At 45.9% G+C, this 16,425-nt stretch overlaps 1 protein-coding gene across 1 annotated transcript in view; it reads right to left on the reverse strand.

The window, feature by feature from the left end:
* Positions 1-377: 377 nt before the first annotated feature.
* Positions 378-16,425, reverse strand: part of LOC126574330 (uncharacterized) — a 120,425-nt gene continuing 104,377 nt past the window's right edge. Inside the window, exon 8 of the mRNA XM_050234473.1 lies at positions 378-2,022. Within this exon, the coding sequence (XP_050090430.1) occupies positions 1,859-2,022 (164 nt within the window). The 3' untranslated portion in view covers positions 378-1,858. The remainder of the gene's footprint in view (positions 2,023-16,425) is intronic.

Here is a 16,425-nt window from a genome sequence, read left to right on the forward strand (position 1 = left end):
ACACCGGGCCGGGGGGCCGTGTGGTATCTTGCGAGTGCCATTTTGATCTGTTGTTGTTACACTCTTTACATTGATTTGGGAGTTTGCTTTATTTACTTTTCCGTCAACAGAGAAATAAATCCCAGTCGCGTCGGTGAACAAAAAGGAGCTTCATTGGCATCAGCAGCGAAGTTTGTACTTGTGTTTAAATTAACAATACAGTATTTAGGCTGTTATGCTGTACTAAACGATTGGCTAATGTCGATTCAATTTTGAATAATTGGTTTCACATTTAAATAATTAACAATCTCTGTCCGATACGACACATTTCAGTTGTAGTATTAGTGTTGTCAAGGAGAAACAATGGAGGACAAATCATATGAAAGCGTTAGCGCCTCGATACACTTCTTTCGTTTATTAATCTATATATATATATCCTTTCCATCGCCAGTGCGCCATTGACTGACATCAACTGACGATCGACATGCGCGTGACAAGGGGTGAGCTGAAGGTTAGTGGGCTGAACTATTTACAATCATCCTTTTTCCTGCGCCCCGTTGTTGCTGTTCGCCCCCCTCGTCCGCGTCGTAACAACCGAGAGCGATGGCGATGGCGAATCGAAATCTCTGCCACACTACTACACCGACAAAGAACATCAAGTTTTTTGGGTTTTTTTGTTTGTTGTTTCCACTGCTTAGCACTAACGGGCTCGCTCGTTACAGCATTTACGGTACGACTAATTATGCTTGCGCTTTCCTGCGACACCATTCTCTTGGCACCCTCACCGCTGGCCTGGTAAATGAAGTAATACGTTGTGAGAGAGCTTTTCCTGTGCTTTTCCTGGCTAATACCAGCCATTACACCGCCGGTTGCTTGATTCTTGGATGCTGCTGCTGCTGCTGGTACGAAGTGTCCGGTTTTCTTTTTAATTCTCACTCTTACTTAGCTGCATGTTGCTGGTTTTCTGGTTCACCCTACCAACGGCTAATTATTCACATTAATGCTTCGCACAAAAATCATGGATTTCCATTAATTGCTGCCACTGCGGCCACAGGGACTGCATCTCGGCCAGAAGCCATTGTTGTGGCGGTCGCGGATTCTTTTTATGAGAGATCTTTTTTTTATTATAAATTTACTAATTATCTGCTTCACCTGGCTCTATCAAAACATTCCGCGGTTTTTCCTGTTAGTCGCTCGCGGACCGGAATGTCCGAGACCGATTCCCGGGCTATTCACTCATTTATGGTGCTCCGTTCGCTTACACTAATACAAACTACAGCCTCGTTTAGCTGCTCCCTTACTGGCTACTCCACTTCCCGGCATGCTTTTATACTTTGCTAAAGGGCAGCCATGCACGATCCGAACTCATTCACGCATACCGGACACTCATGCACGTACGTACTGTTGTATACGAATAATACACAAACATACACACATACACACGCTTGCAAAACAGACGCTAGATTGTAGATACAGCTATTTTCCCTTTAATCTCATTTCGCATTACTTACTATTCTTTCTAAACAAAACTCTACCTGGCCGATGGTGCCACCGACGTTCTATGCTGTTTTCCGTCCCTCTTTGATTCTCCTCATTCACGTATCCGCATAACTTCCCTTCGCATTCGTGGTGTGATTTAATTCCGGTTGCTTGCTTCTATTTGTCTCTAGTTTTCCCTCCCTGGTTGTACATGCTTTGCTTTTTCTGCATTCCATTCGATGTTTTCAGTGGCATAGATTACACCGTGCGCGCGATGCTTGCCAGCCCGGATGATGATGGTGGTGCAGTTTGTAATGCAACGCAGAATGGCATCCCTGTCTCGTGGTTGGCATGCCCGAGGACTAGTTACGGGGTCTGCTCGCTGGTGCATCGGTGAAAGCTATCGCATCGGCAACCAGGCGGATCGGAATGAGTTTATTACTCCCAGTGCAGGCAGCATCCCGGCACTGACGGTGGACAGCAACAGGAGAAGCAGCAGCAGCAGCAGATGGCGGGACTGGGCTTCACTGTATCCGGTCCGGGATGCACCGTTCGGTGATGTAACTGCAATGGCAAAAGAGCGCAAAGTACGGGCTGCATTAGTTTCTCGTGGCATTGCACTGTGACAATGAAACGTTCGATGTTGCCTGAATGGATATTTGATTTAATTAAATGTAGATTCAGTTTGAACCTCCTCTTTGTCCGGTCGTCTGTCGCAGCACAATGGCAGATCGCGAGGGGAATTAGAATGATTTTTTTAGTAAAGTGCGAGCCCTGCTACCAATGGAAGGAGTATCGGCTATTTTGTCGTCCAATGGTTGTGTTGCGTCGATCGCTTTGTGTCAGTTTGTAAGCGGCTACCGTCGCACACAACGTACGCACTCTTAGTAATGAAATTGGGCCAGCATCAGCGGTCAATTAGCGCTAGTGTGATGGAATGTGGTGGTGAGCAGCATAACTCGATACTCTCCGCATTTTAAGTGTCCTGTTTTATTTCAACTAAATTAATTAGGCAAATTACAACATCACGTCAAAGGCATTCTATCTAACTCACTCAAAGTTTTTGGCAATGTTGTGGACGAATAATAGTTGCGAATTCAAGGTGGGGTAAATGTATTTTATTTCTTTCAACTTAATTTATTTTTCGCATTTTTTTCACAAATGCTGATCCTTTCAAAACTATTGTGTAACTGTTTTGGATTTTTTTAATTAAAACAGGCAAAGTGATGATGCTTTTTGAAAACAATGATGTAAGTCTCTTTTTATTCTTGGCTAAATCGTATTTGATGCCATGGATGAAGAACCACAATCTTTAACAAATCTTCCCCAAAAGTACAACCAAAAGTACAATTCTTGAAATTTTGTAATAAAGTTTAATATAACATTTAGATAAAAAAAATCGAATGATTTCTTCACACAAAATCATGAAAAATGAGCCATTTTTTTACACGAAATAAAGTCAGCCCCCTTAATGGCAATATAGAATGGAAAAGAATCGTTTTACAATGTCTTATGACATTCACGCTTATGTTTGTAATTGAAATCAATTTAATATCATAATCATAGTCAATTCATGATCGAGTTTCAATTTCAAAAGAACCATCATTTTCTATTGGGCCTTCATCGTCATCAAACGTTGTTAAGCGAGCTACCAAAGCGATTGGGGAACAGCAAGATGCTTGCATACCAGGCGGAGCGACTCAAAGAAGACTTCACGGAACTTTGCAGACACTGCGATTAACCTTTTCTTTCGAACTTTTGACACCCAAATGAAGCTCGCTCTCGTTGAGCAGCTCCAGTTCGTTTAAAAGCTAGACGAGCGGAATAATTGTTTTGTGAAGGTTGAAAGATCGCAAAGCAGCCATGGCATGGCATAAATAACGTGCAATAAATGAATATTAATAAACCTGAAACCTCACTAAAGCCTTTCCAGCTTTCATGTCTATTCGCCGACGAGACGCCGCTTAAAGGTGCGCCAGAAACATTCTTTCCTACCGTGCGCCTCCCCCGAGGAGGCCATCCCCAGTCACACAGTCCGCAGTCTCTTTGAGGAAATCAGGAATGCCACAAAAGTTCTCTTGTTGTCTCAATTACTTCACCATCACGGTGCCGGTACCGTTCCTCGACGGCCAACCCATCAACTCGGCACCTTTTCCCTCTTCGTTCGCATAGCCAGCCGCATTAGGCCACATTTACCACATTCCGATGGTAATAAATTTTGCGCTCGTTCCCACCCACAAATAGTTTTAGCCCTTTTTCCTCCCCAACCCACCCATCTGTACTCCCCATCCCCCTCCCAAGGCTCGTTAAGCTCGGACAAGCCCAAGAGATGCAGGGAGCGGAGGCAGGAAAACAGTTTTCCCATTGGCGGTCGTTGGTTTGGTTGCAAACAACCACATCCCAGGCCTTCTAGCTCTGGTGCCGTCTATCAGGGGGTGGAAGTTGGGGAGCGGCTGGTCCCTTCTACACATCCGTCCGCCTTGGTTTGGCGGTGGAATGATTCAGCGACCATTACCAACAAATCGCCATAAATCCCGGAAGATTAGTACAATAATTTTATGCTAAACTTGGTAAATCTTGTTAAACGATACTAACTTTGGCGTACGACTTTGGTGTGGCCTTGCGGCGTCTGCGTCTAGCAGTTGTACGATGAATGTGAGTCCCGAGGAGTCGCGAATTGTGTTTGTGGTACCGGTGGACAGTTCCACGGGGAATTATTAGTATCGAATGGGCCCCTGAGAATATCTGTCTGTTGAGTGTTGAGCTCATTGTTGCCCGTCTGCCGGCAATATGTTACGTACCATCGTCGTTCAATTCGTGCTTTGAAATGGTCATCACTAACCCGTAATGAGCCGCACTCGCCGAGGGCGAATTCCCTTGGCGAAATATGAAACCAGGCTGGGTGCAGTACTTAAGCACACGCTCCGGTCGTAGCCGCAGGAAATTTGTTCCTCCGATTTACCGTTAGTAGAACTCAGCATTTACTATACGTTCTTCGCCCGGGCTGGCGAATGTTTGCGACTATGTGCGATCGATACGATGTAGCAAGACGACAGAGGAGCAGTTATTGGTTATTTCTAAACTGTTGGAACGACCAATGTTCACCCACTAATAGAGAATCGTTGCATAAAGTTTCACAGTTGCTTTGTTTTTTATGGAAAAAGTTTTTCCACCAGAACACCTCTATAAAGGTGTCGCTGTATAGGGGTCAAGCACTACTTCTACATTTTATCTACATCGTGTCTGAAATATTCTCATACAACATCATCCATATATATATATTTTCATAAGGGGAGGCTTCGGTATTTAATTTTGTTTTGTGACACATATTTTTAACATTTTTCTGTGAATGTTGATCCTTTCAAGAACATTGTGTAAATGTTTTGGATCAATCGAAGCAAAACTGACAAAGTTATAGGTTTTTTTAATATCCGCGAAATTTTTAACACATAATCTGTACACTCTTTGCCAGGTAGGCCTGTCGAGACTTCATGAAAATTGTTGATACTTTTGTTTTAGCAAATCTTTAAAAATCGTGTTTTTAGGCAAAATGACAAAAAGCATCACTTTTCCAACATCAAAAATCTGCCAAAAATAAAAAAAATCAACAAAAACTCAACGGGGTTACCTGGACAACCTTGTATTCTATATTAAGAATATTGAATTGTATTTTTCTGATGATTCACGTAGCTACGATCGGCATAGGAAAAAGTATCTTTTCAAATACTTGACTGATTGATTTTGATGCCACGGATGAAGTTTTTATTAAATCTTCCCCAAAATGGAACTAAATAATCTTCAAAAGTTGTAGTTGAATATGCCATTGATTTGAAAGGATAAAGTTGAATGGTTACGTCACAAAAAATCGTCAAAAATGATCCTGTTTTTGGTAAGAGATTACCGAAGCCCCCCTTAAGGAGGGACGATTTATATTTTTCTGATGACCCGTCACGCAACTAGGATGGGCACCAGAAAAAGTATCTTTTCGAAGACACGACTGCCTAAATTTGATGGCATGGATTAATTTTTCAATGAATGTTGCTCAAAACAATACCAAATATTCTTCAAAAGTTGTAGATTGTTATGTCATTTACTTGTAAAAATACAGTTGAATGGTTACGTCACAAAAAATCGTTAAAAACGGGCCTTTTTTTGCTCGAAAATACCGAAGTCCCCCCTTAAAGGGTGGACCTTTTTTTAAAAATCGGAGTTTTTTTACAAGGAGTCTTATAGTTATCAACTGAAAAATATGATTCGACATTATTCTGCTCCCACCTCGAGCTTCAATCGCTTCTCAAGCCCAACGCACTTGACACGGTCGTTTAAATTGTCAATGTTTGAAGTTTTGAACCAAAATCGCTCTTCCGAGGGTGCTCTATCTTGCTGGAACACATAATTGTCGTCCCCATATAATCTTTCCAAGCTAAGTTTCACCACTTGCTCTAAAATATCTGTTTTATACCAGGTGTACGCATATGAAACCGCCCTCGGTGTTCTAATGACTGTATCTATGCCAAATGGAGATGTTAATCCCTTTATTAAGTGAAGCGCAAACAGGTCAATTAATCGATGCACTGTGTGAAACAACTTCAAATCCCACTGCTTTTTGAGAACCAACATATTTAAACAGCTGTTGCATATAAATGTTTTGAGGTCCTTTTCAATAAGCTTCCAACACAGTAAATCCCTAGCATAACATCATGTAATGAGTTCGGACATGAAAGCGTAACGAAGCTTATCATTAACAAAGCAGAGAGGGAGAGGGTTCGTTGAGCCGCAAAAAGCCGTTCCAGGGGTTAACAAAAGTAGCAAATGTTCTCCGGCACCCACTCGAACAAACTGCAAACACTTCATCCAATGTTATCGATAAATTCCTCATCGTTCCGTGCCAAAAATGCCAAAAACGCTCCGTCGATTGCGTATTTACGGCGATGGTTCGGGAGGAGCGGCAAGCGCTCGCACTTGCGCCACAAAACGCAACGAGGTTACGCGATATTTAGCCTTATTAATGGAAGGGATACTCGTTGCGGATGACTACACTCGGGCCCGAACCGACCGACCGACCGACCGTCCGGGGTCATTTGTTCGCACGCCCCGTTTCGCCTCGTCTCACTCTCATCCCTGGAATGGTGCAAATCGATGGTCGGAGGGCTACACCCAGCCATTATGGAGTAGGTCTGAAGGGGCAGCAAGCGGAATCTTTCTCCAACAGAAAAAGCCGAGCACCATCGTCCTAAGTTAATATTAAACCCATAAAATCAAGTTAATCTTCCGGGGCGAAAGCATCTTTAATTAAATTTAATTGACCGTTATTTTTTACGCTGCGAGCTACAGATTTCCATTTCCCCCTTTTTCCCGTTGGTCCGTTTTTGCTTTGTTTTTGCGCTTTGCGTATACTGATGCCGAAAGGTGTCCAGACGGTGCACACCATCCGTGCGGCCACTCGTCGCCGGGGAGCGCTATGGTGCAAAAATGGCCAAAAAGTTTAGTTTGGTCGCGCGCGCAAAGGAAAAAGTTACCCAACTGCACTGCACGCGAACGTTCGTGTGCATCAAGACACACGCCATGCCACAAAAAACGTCCGAAAAGGAACAAGAAAGAGAGAGTGAGAGCAAGTGGAAACTTTCAAATTCTACCGAGCGTGCGAAATAACTGGAGGCGAAAGAGGCGGCGGACATACACAAAAACATCGTATCTGCCCGTGGCTTACGAGTTTGTTTGAGGAATCTGCTTGTCTATCTGCTATTAAAAAGCATAATGATCACTATCAATCACGTGGGTGGTGGGTCCACGGGTTGGGTAACACTGATGAAGCGTTTCGGACCCAGCGTTTCGCATCCCAGAACGTTCCTGGCGAGAGACTAGACCTTGCTTTTTGCGGGGAAAACTGAGAACTCGGTGGTACTGACGGATTGCGTTGGTGCGGTCCAGCAAGTGGCAGAATGATTGGCATTGGCAGGATTTTTGGCGGCTCTAAATCGAATCACTTATTAGCTTTTCGGCGGACCACACGCTCGAAAGTTTGTGCTTTCAACGTTTCACCGATCATCAAACACGCGGGGAACCGAGGTTGGTCTAAAAATATGTAATTGAGCAGATGTAACTCTATTCAAACGTAACAATTTTGATGAAAGCTCACCAAACGGAAAACAAGCAAGAGCCAGCTAATCTGACCGCATCAGGGAAAACTCGAAGCAATTTAATAATGGCAGTCCACCTAACGCGCTGAAGCAAATCCACGGTGCGATGCGCTTCCTCACCGGAACCGAAACAGTAACTTTGTTTGTTCGGCTCAACAACTCAAACTCACGAACAGGAAGTGCGTTGATCGTGCCTCGGGACGCAGTGCAGCCTGCACTCTGGTGCGTCCGTTTTCGGATGGATAATTTTATCCAAAGTTGTGCTAAGTATGCTCCTTTCCTTTCCGGGAATCGCCTCTAGCAAGGCGAATAGTGACCACGGGCACTCTGTCCCGACCCGACTCAATTTCCGGTTTTCTTCCGGTTCTCGCCCATAGCCTCCATAGGGTGTAGGGCAATGGGGGAACACCGATATGGGGTGCACACCAGGGAACGACACTGTTATCCCCGACCGCAGTACGATTACTAAAATTTAATTAAAACTGCTGCTGAAGCTAATGCTACATAGTGTAATGGTTGTAGTTGGTATTGTTGTTGTTGTCTGGTCCGTCCAGTTTCGCTGGATCTGCTTCTTGGCCGACGCAAGACAAAGCCGGCCCGGTTACCGAACCTGGATACCTGGAGCGAGCTGGAGCGTAAAGTGTAGAGTGTGTTGTTCCGCTGTTCAACAAAGCGGAAGTGATTTATAATCCTGCTCAGCCAAGCGTTAATCCAATTCATTTTCAATAACTAACAACGGTCCAGTACCATCGTCGTCGTCGTCGTCGTCGTTGCACCGGCAACGGAGCGTACGGACTCTTGTAAGACAAACAAAACACAAGCACCAAGCTGGCCGAGTTGGCGGAGGCCGCGGGATGGACCGGATGCAACAAGTGTACCGAGAGCGTGCAGGCAATGCGCACCGACGGTACGATGGGAGCGGATCGTCTGTTAAAAGGGATAAGCAGCTCCGAAGGTAGTGAGTTAAGCGCTAAGAAGTGTTAACGATAATTAAATCTATTACCTCACTCTACTCGAACTTCTCATTCACCGTTAAGCAGGACTACCTGGGGTCCCCAATCCCCCCGGGGGGTTTTCTTTCGCGCCAGCCACGATGCAAGCAGCAGAAGCAGCGTTAATGACATGCGAAGGCCATTGCTTCTCGGTGTGCTTCCCGTTCGCTTGCGCTCACCGTGGAAGGAATGGGCAAAGATAAGCCTCTTACTTTACCGCCGGGATGGAGTCGCGCGTCGTTGTCTATCAGTGGCTGACATTTGATATGTTAATTTAAATCCTACCGAAGCAGTGGCAGTGTGTAAGTGAGCTATCCATGGCACTCGTGTTCTCTCTTGTTTGGTGAAAGACATTCAGTCTGGGCCTTAGTGCCATTCACTGGAGCCAACCGATGTCGTACGGCGATTAAGTGACGATTGCTTACGTACGGATGATGTGAATCACTTGGAACGAAGGACATTCGAGTGTAATAATAGCGGGTAGAGTAGTGGCCCCCGTTTGACACCTTACTGCGTGATACAGTTGATACAGATTGTTGTAACAGCAGGCGTCCTGATGGAGTGATACATGCATTCTCCTGTACAGCGACCATGTCCGACAGAGGACTGTGCCAGTGCACTGGATAATGGTGCCGTTTAATTAAAGTTAACAGGAACAATTTATTGCTCATCATCGGAATAGTTCTAATTATGTTTGAATGAGCTCTCGGAATGCGGGGGAAACTCGGAAGTGTGAGGTGACACTAGCGCAGCCTCCCGAGGCACAGGAACCGGTTACACATCCTGCACAATGTGCTGTTGCTGTACAAGTTCCAGCAAGACCGCCTCAGAGGGAAGTGTAAAGTACAGCAAATGGAGCAATGAGAACCATTCTCCAGCTCTACGCTCTGGACTCCCAAAGGACTCATTAGGTGGCCGGGGAATCAGAGCAACTGTCTGGCATGACAGGCTCGATGAACGGTGCTCGACCAACAGCAGTAGCAGCAGGAAAACGCATTTACTGCACCGCAGTGGCATGTGCGCCGCGTGTAACGAGAATATTTATTAGGGGCGTTACAATGGCTGCCCAAAAAGGCCCACCCTACCGGTAACCGGCATTGTTTTACCCCCCCCCCCCCCCCGCTGTTCTCCCGTGACCATTTGGGGTTGAAAACTAGAATCTAAGCGTAGGGCGATGCACCACACAAAGGATTGGCAGGTGGCGAAAGGTATACTATTTGGCAACCGAACTGCAAACCGAAACGAATCCGCTTACCTGAGCGTTAATTAAATGTTTCAAAATTGAAACTGTTATTATCGCGCAAAGAGGGTGGTGGTGGTGGTGGTGGTGGTGCGTTGGAGCGGCTACGTAATGAGTTGGGAGTCACTAATGGTTTGAGCCACCAGTTCCAGAGTGTTGAAATGTAAACCGAAACACGTTCCACTCGTACTCCGAACAGAGCACTCCCATTGCAGCAGAGTTTAATCGGAAAGTCGTCTGATCGAATGCGCATTAGGCGGCCCAGAACGGGCTGAAAGGGGCAATGGCTGGGCCCCCCTGAATGAGGTAGATTGCGATGCGGTAAGTTGATTGGTTGGAAAATGAAAACGCACTTAAGTGGCGGATGCTCATGAATGAAGGAGCGTGCATTGTGCATGTTCTAATTCCCCGTAAGATTTAGCATTTGCTGTAGCCTGCTGATGCACCGCTACCTTATCACTGTGCCGGCATTCCATGGAGAGTTTAAGAAGGGAAGTGAATAGGATGCTGGCTACATCCGGCCCATGCCTTCCTCGGTCCATCCTCCCGCTCCGGTTGGTCGAGCGTCGAGAGGAGATTAATTCTTTGCAAGCTGAAAGGCCCATTGTGTGCCCACTCAGCATGCTCCGGGGGTTCAAAAGGAACCGGCTCCGACGTGCACTCAGAGCCAATCGGATTGTACTGCGATATGAACGAGGAGATGGATGCTTACAGTTCCTTTTAACAAATGAACCTTTCTAGGGAAGAAGAGGTATTATTTTTACATCACGATCAGTTCGATAGCATCGATTGAAGAGAAAGCAAAAATAAACTATGGATTGCAGAGGAACTCGCTTCGTGATATCGAGTTTCCATCGTGGTGGCAAGCTTGATGGAGGCGCACGGTACATCATCAATGGAGGCGCATGGTGGCTAACGCTTCGCAAAGAATTTTGCTGGATTTTACATGATGTTGCGATAGAATTTGCACTATGCATGTAAGCTAGTAGCTAGTTACTACTATTTGCAACTATTCTGTACTAACAACAGGTCCAAATACTACTAGTAGCACGCTCTGTGCACGCTCAAGCAGCAAAACCAAGGCAAAATGTTGACATTTCTTGTTGATCAATAACGTAAGGCACCGTGCATCACTCCGAGAATCTCTTCTCTCCGTTCCACTAACCACTTTTGCTTCGCTTCATTTCATTCCCCTTGAACTAGGTAACGTACGGGGTCGTGATGGTGCCAGATTGAACCGCATGTGTGTTTGTGTTGAGTAAATTTGCCATATTTACTCGAACTTGCGTACTGCCAATCAGCGGCAGTGGCAGCATCGTACATTGACTCATCGAGTGGCTGCGAAAAGACACAACAACCACACCACTCCACACCACACCACTCCACTCGATGCCGGAGTAGGTTTTTCTCTGCAGTAAAAAGGGTAAGTTTTACAAATAATACTCATAACAACAATGCCCGATGGCAGCACATGACTCCCACGGTAGCTTTGTATGTGTGCACGTGTCTGTCTGTGTTTGCGTAATTCCGTATGCATATGAAGTAGCGAGCCATCGCGACGGGCCGGCTATGAGCAGCGAAATAGATTGAAGAAAGCACGAGCAGGCAGCACAAAAGACAAAAACCGTCATCAAGCGGTCTGGTTCGTTGGATACAAGGAGGAGGGTGGATGCCAAGATGCCTGCCCCTCCCTCGGGTACATCATTTGGATGCTATAGACTCAGAAAACATGGAAACAAAGCAAAAAAAGGAAGCAGAAAAAAAAGGAAACGAAAATCGCTCGTCCCAAAGTCATCGTCACTGGGCTGAGCATCGGAGACGTGCGACAGATCAACCCTCAACCCCCCCCCCTCCCCCCTCCCCAGCACATGTTCACGTTCGCTCGTTCGCATTATTCCACTTGGCAAGAGTCGTATGTGATTCAGATCACGACAATCGAGGACGGGATCCCGGGTCCCTATTGTTTTACACCCACCGCGGCGTCGGTCGTCCACCAGGTCGTCTTCGACGTCGTTGCCACGTTGCCTCTCACTTCATCTCTTGCGGCTCGGTTGCAATCGTATCCAATCTAAGTTCCTTTCGATACCCGGCCCTGGTGAACGCCCCGCACCCACGTACGTGCTAGGAGCGCTCGCTTACGGCAACGGGAGGACTAGAGATCTTTGCAATGGAATCGCTTCGACTGTACCAGGCGCACCGTCGCCTGTGCTGAAGAAAAGTTTCACCCGAAACAGACCAAAAACCGCAGGAAAGAAGCCGCCGGGTGGGTTGCCTTATTGGTTGAACACACACAAACATACGAATCGGGTATCCCTGGTATGTTTCTCTTCTGGTGCCCTGTTCTCGCTGTGAGCGTGTGCGATGGGTGTTTGTTTGTTGAGATTGTTTGAACGGAATGCAGGTCCCAGTATCGGTTGGCATCGGTTGCTAGCACGACGGCAGCCCTCCCTTCTGTCCTGTCCTGACCTGACTTGGCCTGGCCTGGTATGACTGTTGTTGTTGTTGTTGTTGTTATTGGCTTATTCGTGGTTTGCTTCGCCGTTTTGCTATAAACTTTGGCATCGTGGCGCATCGAGACATCGAGAGTGGCTGCGTTACCAGAGAACCAGAAGCTTGTTGTTTTCCTTTCGTTTCGTTTCGTTTCGGCAACGATCTTATCGGTCCCCTTTTTCCGGTGAGTCTGGTGGGTTAGGATTTTCGAATTTTGTGCAAAACACTGGAACCAGATCGAGCGTTAAAGGTGGAGTGACTCCAACTTGTGGAGATTGTGGTACACAGAGAGAGAGAGAGGGCAAAGAAGAGAGATGAGAAGAGGGGATTTGCTGGATGTGCACGAGATCACAGCGTCTGCACTAACGATCCGTGGCAACGTCGCTATGGTATCGGTGTCACCGTCGTCGTTGAGGTAATTTGTGCTGTTTGTGTCCGCCCGATACCTAAACACGCTAATTGTTGTTCAACGGATGATAGAAGCATCCCTCCGGGGGTTTGTGGATGTCATGTTTAGCATCTAATTCCATCGACGCCGCGCAACCTTCTGTAAACATGCAGCGACAACAGGTACCGTACCATTGGTCCCGTGTGCTGACGCTTTGTTTTAGAGACAAAGGAGGGTACAAAAAAGATTCAGACGAACCTTTCCGCATTCCGTTCGCATTGCTCCAGAGAAATTTGAAAGTAATTTGAAAATCCCACAAAAAAAAACAACGAAATCCCGGACGAAACATACGAAAACGCATGCCACTGCAACACTCCGCAATGGACTCCGTCCATCCACCGCACTGTCCATTAATGTCTGTTAGCCTTCGGCACGTTAGTGGCACGTACCGCCCTGGAAGGATATGACGCTCCATCGGGTGCTTCCCGGTCGAGCAACCGTGGCGACGCGGCCAGTGTCATTTGCAACACATTTTCGGAATATTAAAAGTCAACAGAACGGTGAGGCTTGCGGTGCCCAAGGAGATCCGGAATGGATCCGAAACGGAAAACTTTGGTTGGGAAAACAAATTCCAAACTTGCCCCCACTACCCCCTTCCCCGGCTGCCCTAGAGCACTGGAACCCATTTTAAAACTTTTTGGACAAATTTGTCGATGGTGTCGATGGCACCGCCGATGGTTTCCGACACGGAGCACACATACGGGCAGGCGGCGCCCAGTGTGTGCCCATCGCGTATGGCCAGCATCAGCTTCACCTCTAGAAGCGACCGACCGCAACGACGAGGATCGCATTGTCATGTTTGTTTGTCTGAGGGACGACCGACCGTCTGTTCTGTCACTGTTTGGTCGCTTGTGATTGTTGTTGACTCACTTTCGTGTCCGGAAACCGGCCAGGGGCCAGCGGTTGTGGTAGTGACTAAAAAACAATTTACTCAGTCAATCGGTTTCGGTGTTACCAACAACGGTGTCGGACCCCCCCTCCCCCTTTGGCGTAAGTGTCATGCAAGCACAAATGGACGGGAAGCGTGTGTATCCGAAATAGCATTCCGCCGGGTGTCCCATTATCTGCCGGAAGTGCCCCAGGAAGGCGGAACAGCGAAACCATTGGAAAGCTAAATAAAAACAAAAGAAAGCAAAAACAAAAAACCCCCTCGTACGAAACCGTTCACGGGAAACCGTTTCGTATGGTGGAGCTGGCGGCAAATGGCCAGAGGAACTGTCTGCCTTGCTGCCTGATCGGACAGCGAGGAGGTGGCTGAGTGTGGGCGATCTCCCGGGCGACCTAATCAAATTTATATCGCGCTACCCAAACTTTCGGCACGTAAGCTATTTGAACTTTAAATTAATTTTGCGAACTTTGCTTCTTGGGCTTCCGATTCAAGGAGCACTTTCGCGCGAACCTCACACCGGTTGTCGAGACACACTGTCACTGACTTTTTGACTCTTCTCCTTTTCTTTTTTTTGCTCTGTGTGCTGTGCGCTTGCTGTCTGCCTTTTTTTCTGTTCGTGATTTTGGCGCCAGGATGAGCAGCATCGTCGTCATATGACAGTCAGTTTGTTTGTGGTTTCACGCCGTGGAACAACCGCCGCGACACTGCGGACCACGGTGTGGCTGAAGTTGGTTGCTTTCTTTGTGCTTCTCTCTCTCTCTCTCTCTCTCTCTCTCTCTCTTCGACTTAGGGTTTACTTTTCCGTAATGGACTTGAGCGACACCACCGGACGGTGTGACGAAGATGGTTCGATAACGGTGAAGATGCCGAGGAATGAGGTTGATAGTAGCGTGGGATAGCAAATATTGCGAAACATTGTCTGTCGCATCGGAGTGATTTGGAAACAAAAGTAACCGAACAAGACCGATTTGCACAACCGCGGGAGGCAAACTGTTACCCAAGTGGTCACCGAGGTGGCCCAAAGTTGCTCGTAGTTGATTTGAATGTGAAACTTGTGGTGAGCAGAAGTGTGTGTTTTGTGTGTTTTTTTTTTACATAAATGGGTCCCCCGCCTGTACCTTGGCGTGGGAACGGAAAGTGACCGAAGCAGAACGTTTGATGGCGAAAGTTTGTCTTTCTGATGCGCATGGTGTATTCGAGTTCGAGTGTGTTGTGGCATGGGGCAAAGGCATGTGTTTTGGGGGCGAGAGTTTTGTCGCAGTAACAACAGTTAGCCAAAGGTCCCAAGAGGTAAAGAAGAATCGAGAGAGAGATGTAGAGAGAGAGAGAACTGTAATGGTAATTAACAGGATGGTGCTTTAGAAATGTAATTATCTGTTGAAGTTGTTTAGGTTTGCTACAGCTACTGCAAAGAGTAGGGAACAGAGTACAATTTGAAGCATGCGGAGCATTAGTTTAAGGAGATTGTTGCTCAATTGGGTTGTCTATTGTTTAAGGAGTATTCCAACAGAGGTGCTTCATAAAAATAACTTTTCAACTGAAAAGAATTTTAAATACGAGCAGTACGCCTTCCTTGGGCAATAGAGACAATTGCGAATTGATGTACACAGAAAAAAAGGCAGTGTAGATAGTGGGATGAAACATATTGCTGGTATGTTGTTCCAACTTTGCGGGTTCTGAAGCAAATAATTAGAGATTTGCAACAAACGATTCAACATAATTTCATTGTAATAAGAAATAAGCTTGCTAGAGAACGAAACATTGAACATCATATAAGGCACAGTAAAATGAATACCTATTAACGCTAAAGCGAATGATAAGCCACATTGTTTCACTTGAACTTTTAATGGGAAACAGGATTTTGTTTTAGTTGTTCGATTAAATAGATGTAGTTAAGTATTAGGAAGAAATTACTTCTCAGTAATCCAAAGTCGTCGAAATCGAAAAACCGTCTGGCCGTTTTTAGCTATGATGTAATTTCTAGTATTTTAAATTGTTACATTACTAAATTAGACCGCAGTGCCGATTATTCGTATATCTCTACGTGGAACAGTCCAAATAGCTCCATTCTCATGAAACGCGGTACTATACGATTCACGCAGTGCTGTAAGGGGAAACTGATGGCTGTTCCTAGCGTAACCGTCTAGGCTTTTTGGCGACCACTTGAGCCCTGATTTATCAGGCGATAAGTCATAGGTCAAAGCTCATCATTGACATTTGTAGTCACAGCTTGCTTTGCAGAAATGCTCTTAACGGGAGTTTCTGAGAAATGTGCTGCGTATGCTTCGTGAATGTGAAACGCGTTCATCGGTTTGCATAGCGTTACACGAGCGTTACTGTCTAATTTGGATTTTTTTTTTCATTTTCTAGATGCATGTGCTTGGGCTCGTCTGTACCGTTTCGCTGCTGTCTGGATGAAGGAAGCACAAAAAGAGGCGGATAGAAGAAAATCAACTTTGCGCTACAGTGTACTAGTGTACTCTAAGAGGAAAATAGTGTAAAGGCTTTTCATTTGGGCAATGAAATGAAAAGATTCATTTTTATTTTTTTGTGCTCGCTTGGTGCCCTTTTTGGGCCCCTTTTTGAACCTTCAACTGACCGTGAGATGAGAAAGAGCTGTAAAACGTTTATTAGTATCACTTTAATGTCATTGAAATCGTAATCAAAATGAGTGATTTTATTTAATTCCAAATGTTTATTGCACAAGAATTTCTATCTTCTGTCTGTCTTTCAGGTTGCAAACGAGAGCATTCGTTTATGTTTATTTG

The sequence above is a fragment of the Anopheles aquasalis genome, chromosome 2 (genome assembly GCF_943734665.1).
Source record: "Anopheles aquasalis chromosome 2, idAnoAquaMG_Q_19, whole genome shotgun sequence".
In the NCBI taxonomy this organism is placed as follows: domain Eukaryota; kingdom Metazoa; phylum Arthropoda; class Insecta; order Diptera; family Culicidae; genus Anopheles; species Anopheles aquasalis.